The 15,774-nt window shown below is 37.5% G+C and overlaps 2 protein-coding genes across 4 annotated transcripts; one reads left to right on the plus strand and one right to left on the minus strand.

Moving 5' to 3' along the window:
- Positions 1-2,864: 2,864 nt before the first annotated feature.
- On the minus strand, positions 2,865-7,192 carry LOC119068448 (C-1-tetrahydrofolate synthase, cytoplasmic). Of its 2 annotated transcripts, none has more exons than XM_037172024.1 (13): positions 6,673-7,192; positions 6,203-6,413; positions 5,997-6,121; positions 5,707-5,941; positions 5,541-5,652; positions 5,255-5,480; positions 5,020-5,193; positions 4,756-4,958; positions 4,122-4,687; positions 3,836-4,067; positions 3,624-3,774; positions 3,254-3,542; positions 2,865-3,179 (listed from the first exon to the last, which is right to left on the minus strand). In XM_037172024.1, exons 1-13 carry the CDS (start codon positions 6,720-6,722, stop codon positions 2,937-2,939), a joined length of 2,817 nt encoding a protein of 938 aa, XP_037027919.1. In that variant the 5' UTR covers positions 6,723-7,192; the 3' UTR covers positions 2,865-2,936. The 2 variants fall into 2 exon arrangements, with proteins under 2 accessions (XP_037027919.1, XP_037027920.1); XM_037172025.1 differs by lacking the exon at positions 6,673-7,192 and adding an exon at positions 6,487-6,502.
- A 940-nt stretch (positions 7,193-8,132) lies between these two features.
- LOC119068452 (C-1-tetrahydrofolate synthase, cytoplasmic-like) lies at positions 8,133-15,772 on the plus strand. Of its 2 annotated transcripts, none has more exons than XM_037172032.1 (9): positions 8,133-8,190; positions 9,913-9,989; positions 11,342-11,403; positions 11,483-11,571; positions 13,511-13,684; positions 13,835-14,835; positions 14,896-15,046; positions 15,121-15,409; positions 15,469-15,772. In XM_037172032.1, exons 3-9 carry the CDS (start codon positions 11,386-11,388, stop codon positions 15,709-15,711), a joined length of 1,965 nt encoding a protein of 654 aa, XP_037027927.1. In that variant the 5' UTR covers positions 8,133-8,190; positions 9,913-9,989; positions 11,342-11,385; the 3' UTR covers positions 15,712-15,772. The 2 variants fall into 2 exon arrangements, with proteins under 2 accessions (XP_037027927.1, XP_037027926.1); XM_037172031.1 differs by lacking the exon at positions 8,133-8,190 and adding an exon at positions 8,229-8,443.
- Positions 15,773-15,774: the final 2 nt, after the last annotated feature.

A 15,774-nucleotide genomic window follows, 5' to 3' on the forward strand; every position in this document is an offset into this window, starting at 1 on the left:
CTACATAAAGTGGAAGCAAAATAAAATGATCGATTCTGAGTGAAGACAGATTTGAAAGCCAGTATAATCTTACATACCGCCCATTTGAACTGTTTATGGTGCATTTTTTAAGTTTTTTTTTTTTGTAAACAGTTCCAATGCATACGCATAAGCTCGAGTTCGAAGTATAAACTTGCGAGCGCAAGCTCAATACACCGAAAAAACATTGTGAATGTTTTGCAAATCGACCAAAAGCTTGTTATTTAGATCTATACTCGTTTTCAAATCACAATACGCTAAAAATCTTTATAATCGATCACTTCAATTTACCCTGCCTTTACTAAGACTATTAAATTATTTTTCATTCCAATTAATTTTTTCCTGCTATAGATTTCTATAGAAAGCGAAAGCTTACGAAAGCTCTAAAAATAAATCCAATAGAAAAAGTTTCGGCTTAAAGTACAGGCTCAACGGATGTGTCAGATCTTTCAGTGCAGTAAACATCGCTAAAGTAATTGTGAATGTTAGGATCACTTTACGTTCAGTAGATACATTGTACCGTGTACCTAGTGTCTAGCCATGAACTTGTAGCATCTAGATGAATCGGAAAATGTGTTAAATAAACATTTAGTTAGTTCATTCATTTAATTAAAAGCTGACAAAATATCTACAATATGCTTGATAAATGCTAATTACGAATATTGTACTCATTGTACGATATATAGATGTTGCGAATATATATACGTACTACATGTTTATTAAGAAGGATTAAATAGAAATTTCGTGATAGTTAACCCATATTATGATAATAACAGAGTGTGTACAGTGTGTGTACACACATATCATATTTAATTATGCGTACTTAATTTGGAAAGTTATCATCAAGGCATTACACTTGCCAGAGTTAATTTGTTTATATTACAATGTGTTATGTATATTAATTTTTCGATCAATATAGGATTTTGGGTTGAAGATATTTTTTAATTCTTTTTTTGGGGCTGTTATCTCTGAAAAAGAGAAGTGCGATTTTAATATTCCTATTGAAACGAAGCAGCTATATATGACAGTGGGTTGGCGATAAGAAAATAGGAAAATAAATGGGTCTATACGTCTGTAGATTCTGCTATGTCTATAGATTAGAAATTATTCGCTTCTCGCTATTCAATGTTACGAAAATATGAAATCAATCACTACATTGCATATTTCACGTTTTGAGCGGTTTCAACCAGACGAAATACTTGAAAAACGGAAATGTATTTATATTCTGTGAATGTTAAACCGCATCTCTATGTCAACTGTATCTATCATTCCTGATGCAATTCGTGTAAAAGGTATTGCAACCGAAGAGTTTATATTTATAAGAGAAAAGTGATTGCAACTTGAATTCTAGTTAACTGTGAATCATTTTATTCTCCAAAAGAGATTAGGAACTTCTCATGAAGTTAAGATGAATTCACATTTCGTGATATATGTCGGATAAATGCTTTGAAAATAGAGCTTTACGTTAACTTAAATAGAGTTTTTAAGTGCTTGGCTCTCTGCAGTCTCTCTCCGAAGTTGGAAAAATAGTGATTTTTATCCGAATTTTTTGGCCGTTATAAATAATCATTTCGGTTGAGAGTGGGCTCGTTGGAAAGCTGAGCTTAAGTACTTTCGGGTTATGCCTAGTTTGATTAGATTCATTGATATATGTTTCCAAAAATTTGCAATAAAAATTTTCAAAATCTGAGTGTACTTTAGACAGGTCTGGGCTGGTACTGATGACGCTTAATGTGAACCTAACGAAGTGGTTCCGATTTTGATAGGTGGATTTTCAAAAGAATACCTCCAAATATTTTTCAAAACTTAATGGAAGCGCTCATTTTGCATCCATTTTTCATGGTATAATTTCAACTTTGTAATAGCCTAACAGAAAAAAATTATTTCTTCGACCAGCACGTATCATCGGCATTATATATGACATTTACCAGTAGTCGATCGGATGCATATTATTCTTTCATTGATAAACTGTTTTATGAATGAGAGAGCAATATAGGTGTCCGAGTACTTTATTTAAATCTAAATCTTTATTTAACGACGTTCTGCTCCTATCGGAGTTGCTACTAACACAGAATACTATCTATCAAAACTTATTGAAAATATTTAAGCGTAATACCAATCACTTCATTAGTTGTAAAGATGGTAATGTAGAATTCGCAATGAATCTTTTAGAATTGAAATTAAAATTTCGTCCCAAGTTTGTTTTTGTTGATTTCTGAACCGGAGACTGGTATGCCGCCACCCTAACGTATGAAATCAAAACTTAGTCTACACTTATAACGAACAGTGTATTGCTGAAATCTCAAACTAAATTAGTTCCGAGTGACTGTAAACTGTAACCGTTAACGCTGCATTACCTATCGGGGTAAGATTCATACCATCAAACGCTTAAACGGCGTTGAATCTCGATGTAAAAATGAAGCATACAAATATATAACAAATAGTTCGAGGGGCATAATGCGGACTCTCTTCCTAGCATAGCACATACACTCTGTCACGTTGTTTGTGTGAAATCCTATGGCGTGACATACTTTCCTAATGGCCACTAATTAGTTGATTTACGATAATCACAATGGAACGCAGCATAACAATAATGATAATTAAATAGCCTTGCTATCATTGCAGCACGATGTGTGTGGGCAAAGAAATCGTTTATTGGTGTAGAATATTACATGGGAATGGTGGACGACGGATTGTATGTTATAAAATGAATATTTTTATCTACGAATTCGGGTGCACCTTTTGTTAATTCTAATGAAATAATCTGGTGGCAATGCTGTTGCTTCCAACAGCATGTACCCAGTTTTAACTGGTTCATCGCATATTATAAAAAAATGTCACAACTCAACCAACAAATTTATTCGAAAGACATAACATGTCACAAGGCACGGAAAAATATAAGACAATAAAAACCGAAACTAAAATAATCCCTGAATTTCTCCAGTTTCCGTATTAAGATCGATATCATACAAACATGGTCGTGTAGGTAAGCCAGGCATCTTTGAAATTTCACCACACATGGGAACAACAAAACCAGCCCCAGCCGATAATAAAACATCATTGACGAGCAAAGTGAATCCAGTCGGAGCACCTTTTATTGCTGGATCGCCAGTTAATGAATTTGATGTTTTAGCCATTGAAATAGCTAAGTTGTCGTAACCCTGGGTAAATAAAGGGAATTGTTCGTTTTCTCTTGTGCAAACAATTACAGTAAAACATTTTTTGTAACGCATACCAATTTCGAGTACAGCTCAATCTTGCCTTTAGCTTGTTGGGTAAATTCAACACCACCAGCTCCGTACATTTCCTTTGCAATTTTTGTTATTTTGTCTTCAATCGATGAATTCAATTCGTACAAGAATTTGAATTTGTCATCGGGTGTTTCACATGCTTTTATTACGGCATCGGCCAGACCTGTAGCGCCAGCACCACCGTCACTCCAGTGAGTGCAAACGACAGCATCGAAAGCACCATTTGCCAAGGCAGCCTTTCGCACTAGTTCATGTTCAGCTGAAGTGTCAGCTCTAATAAGAATAAGGCAAAATTATAAAGAATTCTCCAGTACGACATGAGACTATAAGAAAGACGAAAGTACTGTGACTCACCCATGGGCGTTTATAGCAACTACAACTGGTACTCCGAATTTCACTCCATTGCTTATGTGTTTGATCAGATTTGGCAACCCCTTCTCAAGCAGTTCAATATTTTCCTCTGTGTACTCCTTTTTCAGAGGCGAACCAGCGGTTACTGGTGGTCCTGTCGAAATTATGTCAAATCAGCAAAATATAATTTCGTCGGTACCAAGAAGTAAACATACCACCGCCATGCATTTTCAGCGCTCGAACAGTGCATACCAAAACAACTGCAGTAGGAGTTTTTTGGGATGTTCTACACTTGATGTCGAAGAACTTTTCCATTCCGATATCGGAACCGAATCCGGCCTCAGTCAGTACGAACCCATCCTTTCCCACCAATTTCATTCCGATGTTGTCAGCAATAATTGAGGAACATCCATGGGCAATGTTGGCAAATGGACCAGCATGAACGAACTGATTTCGTAGAGATTTTAGTTAAAGATTCAACATTCGCATTCAATGACTTACAATCGGACTTCCTTCCAATGTTTGCATTAGAGTCGGTTCGATGGTGTCTTTTAGCAAAACCATCAGCGCTCCTGTTACACCAATGTCATCGGCAGTTACGGGATTTCCAGATCGATCGAACGCAACCACCATTTGTGCCAATCGCTGCTTCATATCCTCCAGACTTACAGCCAAAGCGAGTATGGCCATAATTTCGGACGCCACTGATATGGAATAGCTGGTTTCTCTTGTGAATCCTTTTTCGGTTGGTGAAGCACCCACTATAATTTTACGTAGATACCGATCGTTGACGTCAACCACTCTGGTCCAAATGACATTATTTGGATCGACATCTAATCGCGCAAATTTTCCCATTTCCTCTGTGGTTAGGCTGTCTGGATCAGTTTTTCCGATTCCTAATTTGGCCAACCGTCGCAGCTGAATAGTCGAAAATCTGCGAACGCCCTTAATTTTCGGAACTAGACGGTCGAACAGTTGTTGGTTGGTTTGAGTCGATTCATGGAACATTCTTGTGTCTAATTGTGCAGCGAGTAAATTATTTGCCGCAGTAACTGCGTGAATATCGCCTGATTCGGGGAAGAAGGTAAAAAGTCAATAAAATCAGTAAATGATGACGGAATGATCGTTTTATCACCTGTCATATGAAGATTGAAATCTTCCATTGGTATAACTTGAGCGTAGCCTCCACCAGCTGCACCGCCTTTAACTCCGAATGTTGGTCCTTGTGACGGTTGACGCATGCAGGCTATCGCATTCCTCTGCCTATGTGCGCATAACGCTTGTACAAGTCCCACAAGCGTCGTACTTTTACCCTCACCTAGTGGAGTAGGTGTTATGCTGAAACGTAGTTCTAAGTTGTTTTAACGGTTATCGAAAAGAAAAATCTCGGAATGCTCACCCTGCCACAACAATATATTTTCCGTCCGTCACATTCTCCAATCGCTGCAGCGTTGATAGTGCAATCTTTGCTTTTTTCGTACCATACAACGTAACCTCATCGTTGATCAGGCCAATTTCCTCGGACAGTCTTAGGATATTTTTGGGCTCTTGTGATCGAGATATGTCAATGTCACTGGAAGTGAATAATCTAATTGAATCATTTCAGTCTTTTGCATTGCTTCCAAATCATTTACGAAGGCACTGGTCTCAATACGTTTAGCTGAAGTGGTTGGAAGTCCCAGTTCGACGACAGCAATTTTTTTGCAGCTTTTATCGATGAGAGAACTGTGTTGTTCATAAGCATAGCAACTGTCATTGGTCCAACGCCACCAGGCACAGGTGTTATGTATCCGGCAACTTTACGCGCTTCTTCATAATCAACATCGCCGACAAGTCTTTGACCGGATGCTTTTGACGGATCTTTTCAAAAGCGTAAAGAATGAACTATCGATGTCATAAAAATCTGTTAGCTACACGTACCAGGTATTGAATTGATGCCACAGTCAATAACTACTGCTCCGGGTTTTATCCAGTCTCCTTTAACCATCTGAGGTCTACCGATACCAACAACTAATATATCTGCTTTTCTAGCCTAGACAGAGAATGGTAGACAACCCTGATTTGATAGGTATCAGACGTCACGTACCTCTGCAGCTAAGTTTTTGGTCTTGGAATGACAAACAGTCACTGTGGCATCGTTCCATTTCAGCAATTCTGATATTGGTGTGCCGACAATTTTACTTCTACCAATTACAACTGCATTCGATCCAGCCATCGGAACGCCACTCATTTTAATTAATTCGATGCATCCGTTCGGAGTGCATGGTAAAAATCCGGTAAGGTCGCCGATAGCTACACGGCCCTCATTCATGGTATGCAATCTGTGTACGAATGGTATGCAATTTTAGCTACTCTTTTGATAAAAAGTCCATTTACCCATCGACGTCTTTGTCGGGGCTAACGAAGTCGGTGATCACATGCGAATCAATTTTATTTATTGAGTCCAACGGCATTTGCACGATGATTCCATGAACTTTGGGATCATCATTCAATTTCCTTAGCTAAGCGACGAAAATTTTATTGAACTCTCATTTATTGTTTGCAGCGCTGGGGGAACAAAAAGGAAAATTTGTTGAATATACCTTGCTCATTAGTTCCTGCTGGGTGGTAGTCCGTGGTAATTTCAAATGATGCGCTTCAATGCCAATGTCATTTGCTGCTTTAATTTTCATTCGAATATAAACATTAGAATCTTCGCGACCACCAACTTGAACTATTGCCAGTCCAGGAGAAAATCCCGGCAATTTTGCTTTCCAGACACTCACATCTTCTTTCAGCTGATCACGAATTTGTCTAGAAATGTTTGTAAATGAAGACTAAGGATTCTTGGATAGAGAGAGATAGAAATGGTTGATCCACTTCTGACCTTGTTATTTAGAACTCATAGAAAAACACCTCTGGACCTGCGGTATCTATACGGGATGATTAAAAAATGTGGAAAAAATGCCGATTGACCTATTTGATACAAAAGGACGAATCTGTACGTCTGTTTCTGTGTGTTCTAAAACTCCAGATCAGAAGTCGCCTAATCGTTGATTTAAATGGGTCTTACTTTGACAATTCGGTGCCGGACAACACTTTTCCTGTATTTGAAGTTCCCATGGCATCAAATTCAAATTGAGGAGAATTGATTGAAAATTTTACGACAACAAATTTCGATTAAATTCAACTTTCGACTGACCAGATTATAAGGAAAATTTTTGTAAATATCATTCCGACGAGATGACCCCTGTCGTTTGCCTATCATCTTGGGTCAATCTGTTTATGTATTTTAACGATAAGTTTAATAAGTCTTAAAAAAATAACAAAATGTTTTTTACAAGCGAGCCAGACATTACACTTTTTTATGCACAAATGCTATTCATCTTATTTTTGGTATAAATGACGGCAATAAACTAATTACGATACTAACAGCTGACATTCGCACTACAAACTTCACGCTGAAAAAAGTCAGTTACGTAATAGGACATTACGTACTTGTTTGAACGTTTTTATTTGTTAGTCCGAGTGGTAGACGAGGAAAACGTGTAAGTCACTATACTTCACTATGTTCTGTCGATAATGTTGTTGGTGAAACATGAATAGTATCAATGGTATGGACTTGTCTTCTTGTGAAGTTTACCGGGGGCGGTAAGCAAACGAGAAACCCTTAAAATCTTTTGTTTCATTACCCAGTATTTTAAGTTAAAAGCTTGAGGTAAAGTTTCAACTTAGTGTGTCGCATAAGTCGCTGTACGTGCATCAGTCGCTGTACGTGCATCAGTCGCTGTACGTGCATCAGTCGCTGTATGTGCATCAGTCGATGTACGTGCATCAGTCGCTGTATGTGCATCAGTCGCTGTACGTGCATCAATCACTACGTGTTGGAACGTGAATCCAAGTTTGCCATTGTAAAACGAATGAATCGAGTTCTCCAAGAAAAATTGTAAGAGAAGAAACATTCATTCGACAATAAAATACGCAAGTTAAAGGGTGACAAGCCCGAATCAAAGAGTTTAATATCAATCGCCCCAAAGTCCACAAATCGAAAACTAGCTGGTAGCTAGTTAGTGTTGAAGACACAACACTACGTGTGAATCGAATGGGCTTGAGGTCGGTGACTGATACTGGCACATTCACCCTCACTAACTCCCCTAACTCAAAAAATATTTTTTAGAAACTTTCTAAAGAATTGCGAGACAACAGAGTAAAACTAGTATATTGACAATTAAAATCCTGTGTCGTTACGCTAGGTTACGCTAGCGACTAAGCTAAAAGTTACGCTAGCGACTAAGCTAAAATTGTAAATCAGAAATAGTGCACTGAGTACTCAGACGATAGTATCGGCTTATTTTTTTGCAACTGTAATTAAAAATATTAAAAATAAACTCAAAATAAACACGGTCATGAGGTCAGTACACAAGCAAACAAAAATAAAGATTAAATTGAAGATTTAGTTTTTCCATATAAAGACGAATGGTAGAAAATATGTAAATGGATAATGATTGTTCAAAACAACATCAGAAGAATATGAATCGACGAAACAAATGTTTCACACCGATTCCGAAATTATGCTGCGATTTATGACAAGGTGTTTGTTTATATTCTAATTGTTTAACTTGACAAGACATTCATCATTTCAACTATCAAACAACAATATTGATTTTGCTTTGGTTTTTGCTAAAATTGTTTGGGAACTTCTGACTCACAAGAAAGTTTTGTTTGTTTGGTTCGTTTATGCATTTTGTATCGAACTACATTAATTCGGTAGCGATAAAGGAATATCTTGATGTACATAACGATTAAGTTAAACGAAATAATTTACATCCAGTACTTCTGTATCGGTTAGTTAAACAATGTTAACCATAAAGTCCTATGAAAAAAACATTTGTACAGTGGAAGTGTGTGTGTGTGTGTGTGTTGTTTGTGCAGTGGTTTTTAACTTTAAATAATTTGGTTTCTTTTTTGCAGTTAGTTTTAACTAGGCTTATTCAACCACTTATATAGAAAAACTTCGATTAACTTTTCCTCTTCAGAAAACGTTTCTTTCGTTGATAGGTTTGTTATGCATGTAGAATGAAATCAAAAATTATACAAACTTTCAACAATCAAACAATTTTGAATCATTCAAGTGCTTTTCAATCAATGAAAGTAGAACAACGTTGAGTCAAACCTATCGGCTTTATGTCATGTTAAGACTTACAAATCTCGTTCAAATGTGTTCATTCACGACAGAGTAAAGTAAACCAGGCAGGAGCAGAGGACGCAAATACATTCAAAGGAGGGACCTAAATCCCAATACAATCGTTTACGTCAAAATCAAAGGTCTACTTATGAATTTAGGTCTCTTGGCAAATTGACTGCTCTTTCCTGGTTTACTTTACTCTGCCGTGGTTCATTTGATGACATTGTGGTTTTCTGTGACTTATCGTCGGTAGCGGTGTGAGTTTCTTACCATAGAGTTGCTATCAAGTCTACTTCCCATACATTTATTATGAAGAAGTTCCTTAATATGTTCAAGTTTCACGTCAACTGATAAGTGAAAATTGCAATCTGTCTATTCACATTTTATTCACAAACGTTTTAAGTCAACCTGAAAATCAGGTCAAATTAAGAGTCAATTTGCGAAAACTTCGAACAACTTGAAAACAAGCCATCGGCGAAATTGTGGATTCCTTGAACCTGTCCAACGACATCAATATCTTCTAGGCATAGAAGTGATAAGTTGGTACCCCTGTGGCGAGATAGAAGTACCGTTGGCTTCTATGGGAGAGAATGTTAGAAAGTTACATACAAATTATATCACATTCTCTCCCATAAAAGCCAACTGTCATTCCAATGTTCCTTCTATCTCGCCACAGGCGTACCAACGTATCATTTCTCTGCTTTTAGGTCGTACAAACTGTAGTTTTTTGTAAAAACTTCGATAAGTTTGTATTTTTTTTTAAATAATGAATCTATACCGCTCATACGCAAATTTTCAAAATTTAAAAAGTCCAACGAGTGCGTCTCTAAAATATCTACCAAGTTGGTAGTACCAACTGCTATAATTTCAGATTCAAGAGAATTGTCAGAAATTTAAATCAAAAACGATTTTGACCTACCCTGTGCAGACCAATTTCCATCAGTTCCAGCATGGAAACACGAAACTATTTCAAGACAAAATATGTACCGTAAACTACTTATAACAGTCCTAACAGCTTGTCTTTAAGTTGCATACAACTTGTTCAAAGTTTTCGCAAATTGACTCTTAAAATTGTAGGTAATTCTGAACTCTGGTAATTCACAAGATAATCTGACCTTAATTTTTCAGGTTGATCTGATCCGATGTAAAGCCTTAAATGGGGAACACGGGCGAGTATATAATTTCATAGACGCATTCGATAAAAGGTAATATGTACGAGAGAACAGGAACAGTTTTCGATTTATATTTTGAGCTATTTAATTTTTAATCGTCCGGAGATCCGGAGCTGCAAAGTGCGTTTCAAATACATTTAAACTAGATAGGGAATACAAGCATTAAATTCGATAAAATTGGTTAATGGAGCAATGTTTGATGGAAAGATTGAATGGGTATTAATGTAGCTTAAAATTTATTCTCTATGTCTAACGAAGGAGAAAATATAGTTTTCTTACCGGTTGTTTTGCACACGTAAAAAAATCATATTATCCTATCTCTGTTCTTTTTGGCGACTGTGATTTTCCTCGTTTGACATTTGAAATAGTATACGAAATCAGAGAATCGAAGGGGAACCGCAGTAACAGGTTAAATACGAAATTGGGATTTTTTACTTGGTCATAAGAGTGACCAATATTCAGTATTGTAGTAGCATTTGCCTTTCTTAGATCACGTTTAGTTGTACTTTTGACACCTTTTTGAACAGCAAAACAATATTCGTTGTGTTAAATGACTCATCTAAGGATAGATAATAAATTACCACACAAGTTTTACCTACAGGCATGCTCATTTAAAATTACCGTCATACTTACTATAAATTCTTACTTCTCTCATTTCTCCATATACTCGTTATGGAGAAATGAGAGAAGTTGGTGACATAAGAAATTTAAAGTAAGTATGACGGCAATTTTAAATGTGAATGGCTGTAAATTACATATCACGACACGAAGTTCCATTATCTAATTTTACTGCGTAAGTCATATCCTCCACAGTTATTTAAGCATTGCAATAAAAATCAGACCAGGAAGAGTCTGGGCATCAATGCTTAGCTAAAATTGTAGCCAACATTTGTGTGCCTCGTCTTTCATTTGATGTGTTACCTTCAATACTCTCCCTAGCAACCAAACTACAATTATTAAGGTGGTAGATACGTTTATGAATCACTGCTACTTTGTTCGCTCGTGTTGTTGTTGTTGGTTTTAAGTCATATTAAAAATCAGCGTTTCGTAAACTTATTTTCCCCTCTACATCGATTTTTTGAGAGAGTTTCGATGCTAGAGAGAGTATTGGTTACCTTTCAACAGAAAATAGATTTGGTTATAGCAGTTTGACCAGCTCTGAGAAAAATAAACTGAGCAACAAAACGAATTTTCATTTGAAGCAACATATTCGTGGTCGTAATTGCGGTCATTGGTACAATTTACAAAAAGCATTCTGATGAAAAGTATTCATCAAAAATGAAATACAAGACACACAAATATAGGCTACAATTTTAACTAAGCATCAATTCCTCTTAATCAACAAAATGTTATAAGCTTTCCACATTTGCCATTCATTACTGCAGCTTTTTCAGGCTACTTACTTTCAGCACATACATAAAGGCGCAACATGTATCAGAATATTATGGTGATTATCATTCATGTTTACAAACAAAAACAAACGACGTGAGTTATTTAAACGAAAAAGAAATATTTCTTGTCTTCAGTTGTCATTCTGTGCTGGTCGCAAACACATCATTTCAATGGAGTGGAAATTAAGAGTGTTACCGTTGAACGTACAACGTCCTGTTCCTAGGTAAGTTAGTTTATATGTTTTTACGTGCTCCTGGTCGGTAAATGCAATATTGTTGAGTCCATTACAGACTAGAAGGACACAAAGTACAGTACGTAGTCGTTCAATAGTTATTTACTTATCTGTTGTGGACTGTATATTTTAGGCAATTTCGTAGCCCGAAGTGACAAGCGAAAGTGTCTAAAAAAAACCGTCCACAACAGATGCGTATACAACTTTTCATGCTGAATGCCTAATATACGAGAAAAATTCCGTAATTTATGCCCAAGGCATGAATTTTTTATTTAGACGTCTCCATTCGTCAAAATAAAAATTTTAAACGACGGACGTAATGCACTGTCACGGGTAACAATAAGTAAATGTGTCATTACCTGCGTCCTTAGAAACGGTTTCTTGAGTTCATTTCCCCAAGCACCTAAACTAGTCTATCTACAATAGTGCGATAAAAGTAGTACGTAACTGGGTTTTCACACTAGTGCGTAAAATCTGTAAAAATGACGATCCACATCTGCCATGCGTTGTCAACCTCAGCTTCGCCCATGGTGCGTAAGATTATTTATGACATCGAGTGCAAAGCAGTCTCGGATCCTGAAAATCTGCAATTGGAAGTTTATGTACTCCAGCTCGTGAACATTAATTTTTGAGAGCCCAGATATGTGTGTGTGTGTGTAAGAAGGGTGTTTTACCCTATCGTATTGGCAACTGTCGCAGCTTTTTCGCAAAACTAGCCATTTAGGAAAGTAGCTATTACATACTACTCAACTGTAAGGCAGATTCAGTGCGAAATAGAAGTGTATTCTCCCACAAACCATACACAATTTTGTTAGGAAGCTCAAGAATTTGAATCTCGCAAAATATTTTTGGTGAAGTTATTAAGCTACGCAAATTACATGATTATTGAAAATTTGTGCGTGTAAACATAAAAGTTGCCAAGTACAAACCACTGATAACAAGTCTTGTCCATAACATTTAAAACATTCCGGTTTTTTTGAGTAAATGCAATATCTTAGTTTCGGTTTATCTTCTTCACACCATTCTGATATATATTACGGAGTGATTGAATGTTGATATCATTATCGTCTTATTATTATAGCCATTTGAATGACTTGAAATTTGTGTGTACATATACCAGATACCAGTTCAGTAATGCGATCCACTTAACGAGATAAATTGGTTATTAAAGGAATTTTGCAGAAATCTTCAGTTTATGCCTCTTAGCTAGGGAGTGATATTATATCAACATTAGTTAGTAAGAATGTAAGACGAGAACTTTTTAAGTTATTGCGTCGAAGTTCATTGCACAACGAGATTTGATGAGTCTGTATAATATGATGTGTTCGTGGGAAATTACGAATGGAGATGGTTGATAAATTGTTAAAATTAAAACACATTCATCATTTGCGCATATCAGATGACAATCAGGATGTGTAAAGAGTTGCGACCTGATTCATAACATATTATGCGAGCTATAAGCAAATTTTATCAGAATTCATTTCTGGCTGCTATAATACCTTTCGTAGAAGGCTGCACGATATTCACAGTTTTTAATTAAAAATTTGAAACTCTGAAAATCCCATTTAAAATCGTTCTCGTTTTCCAAATTGCCTCACGAAACAAATCCCTTCGAAAACAAAGAAATTAGTGTTAAGTCATCTAAGTCATCCGACATATTAGGTAGGCACACATCAGATGGAAGGTACATATTCATAGAATGAGAGAAGGTCGAAGGAGTACGTTGTACATACGCACCTACTAAAATTTGTTTTGAACAATGATCATATACACAACAAGACTCGAAAAGTGGTTGTTAAAGAATCGATGAACGTTTATGAGCTGATAGACTATTGCGATATCTCATAACAGCTAGCAATTGCTACGTCTCAGTTCGTTACTTGTACCATCATCATCAACTTCCATTAAATATTTTATTGTTTCCCTCCAGTGATATATCGATATCCAGATCACAAGAGCCAAAGGACATATCCAGTCTTGCTGAAGAAATTGGACTAATCAAAGAAGAAGTCATCCTGTATGGAACGAAGAAGGCCAAAGTTTCGTTGAAAACTTTGAATAGATTGGAAAATGAACCGGATGGAAAATATGTGGTTGTGGCTGGGTGAGTAAATGACAACGTCTTTACAAGGGTCAAACAAGACTCGAAAATGTCCTTCGAGTTGCGCTCTTGAGGCATCGCTTGAACGCTCATTGGGCTAGCCCGGGACTAGTCTTCACTCCAAAGCAATCTAACGAATTGTAATTTTCCTAGTATAACACCGACACCGTTGGGCGAAGGAAAAAGTACAACGCTAGTGGGACTAGTGCAGGCTCTTACCGCTCACAAGAAACGGAATGCTATCGCCTGTTTACGACAACCATCACAAGGACCAACATTTGGAATCAAAGGTGGTGCAGCCGGCGGAGGATACTCTCAAGTTATTCCGATGGAAGATTTTAACCTTCATTTGACTGGGGATATTCATGCTGTTACAGCGGCCAATAATTTGTTAGCCGCTCAGTTAGATACACGAATGTTTCACGAATCCACTCAAAGTGATGAGGCTCTGTACAGTCGATTGGTTCCGAAAGTGAAAGGAGTAAGACAATTTTCGGCCATTCAGTTGAGAAGGCTTGAACGATTGGGTATAACTAAAACCGATCCGGACAGTTTGACTATCGAGGAGTTTACTCGTTTCTCTCGCTTGGATATTGATCCGAACAATGTTGTCTGGAATAGAGTGGTGGATGTGAACGATCGTCACCTGAGAAAAATTACAATTGGGCAGTCTCCGACAGAGAAAGGTTTCACTAGAGATACAAGTTATGCGATCAGCGTTTCGAGTGAAATAATGGCAATATTAGCGCTGGCTACGAACCTTCAAGATATGAAAAGTCGCCTCTCCAAAATGGTTGTGGCTTTTGACCGTAAAGGTGATCCTGTTACTGCTGACGACATCGGAATGACTGGTGCAATAATGGTTTTGCTTAAGGATGCCATTGAGCCGACACTGATGCAAACTTTGGAAGGTACGCCTGTGTTCGTTCACGCCGGACCATTCGCTAATATTGCCCATGGATGTTCGTCAATTATTGCTGACAAAATTGCTATGAAGTTAGTTGGCAGGAATGGATTTGTTGTGACGGAAGCTGGCTTCGGTTCTGATATCGGAATGGAAAAATTCTTTAACATCAAGTGTAGAACGTCGAAGAAAACACCAAACGCTGTTGTACTTGTTACTACGGTACGAGCGCTGAAAATGCATGGCGGTGGTACGTTTCCTCTTCGGTAAATAAGATTTTCATCTCATTAATTTTGCAAAACTTTGACAGGACCACCTGTGACTGCTGGATCGCCTCTCAAAAAGGAGTACACAGAGGAAAACCTCGATCTACTCGAGAAGGGTTTACCCAACTTAATCAAACACATTGGCAATGTGACCAAGTTCGGACTCCCCGTGGTAGTGGCAATAAATGTTCATTCGTAAGTATGAAGAACTTGTCATCATCAGGACAATCGGGATCGGGACAGTCATAAAACGTTTTTCGTTTATTTAGGAACGACACTCCTGCGGAACATGAACTTGTCCGAAGATCGGCTATCGCAAATGGCGCTTTTGATGCTGTCATCGCTTCCCACTGGAGTGATGGAGGAGCTGGAGCTGAGAATCTTGCCAGTGCACTAATCAACGCATGTGATGGTGTCGATTCACAGTTTAAGTTTCTCTACGAATTGGATTTGTCAATTGAAGAGAAAATTTTGAAAATTGCCCGCGAAATGTACGGCGCTGCTAACGTTGATTTCAACGACAAAGTCAAAGAAGCGATCAAACTTTATACCGAGAAGGTAAGTTGATTGAAAAACTTGAATTGCTTTGAGCTGATTTTCCATTATCGGCTTTCTAGGGGTTCGACAAGCTACCAATTTGTATGGCAAAAACGTCGAATTCATTAACGGGTGATCCATCAATCAAAGGCGCTCCGACTGGATTCACATTGACGGTCAATGATATATCACTGTCGGCTGGTGCTGGCTTCATTGTTCCGATGTGCGGTGAAATATCGAAAATGCCGGGCCTGCCAACCAGACCTTGCATTTTTGATATTGATTTGAACACAGAAACTGGGGAGATTGAAGGACTGTTTTAAGAGCACTGACTGTTGCGAAAATATACCTTGTGTGAGCAGAGTGCTCAACTATCCATTTAAACA

This window comes from Bradysia coprophila (assembly GCF_014529535.1).
Source record: "Bradysia coprophila strain Holo2 chromosome X unlocalized genomic scaffold, BU_Bcop_v1 contig_185, whole genome shotgun sequence".
Lineage (NCBI taxonomy): Eukaryota > Metazoa > Arthropoda > Insecta > Diptera > Sciaridae > Bradysia > Bradysia coprophila.

What these genes read in the sequence shown, in the direction of transcription:
- LOC119068448 (XM_037172024.1), bottom strand. Translation starts at nt 6,722, where the DNA reads ATGGGAACTTCAAATACAGGAAAAGTGTTGTCCGGCACCGAATTGTCA. An exon ending in CCAAAAACTTAGCTGCAGAG is followed by an intron (nt 5,653 to 5,706) that starts GTACGTGACGTC and finishes TTCTCTGTCTAG; the next exon opens with GCTAGAAAAGCAGATATATT. An exon ending in AAATATATTGTTGTGGCAGG is followed by an intron (nt 4,959 to 5,019) that starts GTGAGCATTCCG and finishes ACTACGTTTCAG; the next exon opens with CATAACACCTACTCCACTAG.
- LOC119068452 (XM_037172032.1), top strand. An exon ending in AAATATGTGGTTGTGGCTGG is followed by an intron (nt 13,685 to 13,834) that starts GTGAGTAAATGA and finishes TAATTTTCCTAG; the next exon opens with TATAACACCGACACCGTTGG. An exon ending in GTGGCAATAAATGTTCATTC is followed by an intron (nt 15,047 to 15,120) that starts GTAAGTATGAAG and finishes TCGTTTATTTAG; the next exon opens with GAACGACACTCCTGCGGAAC.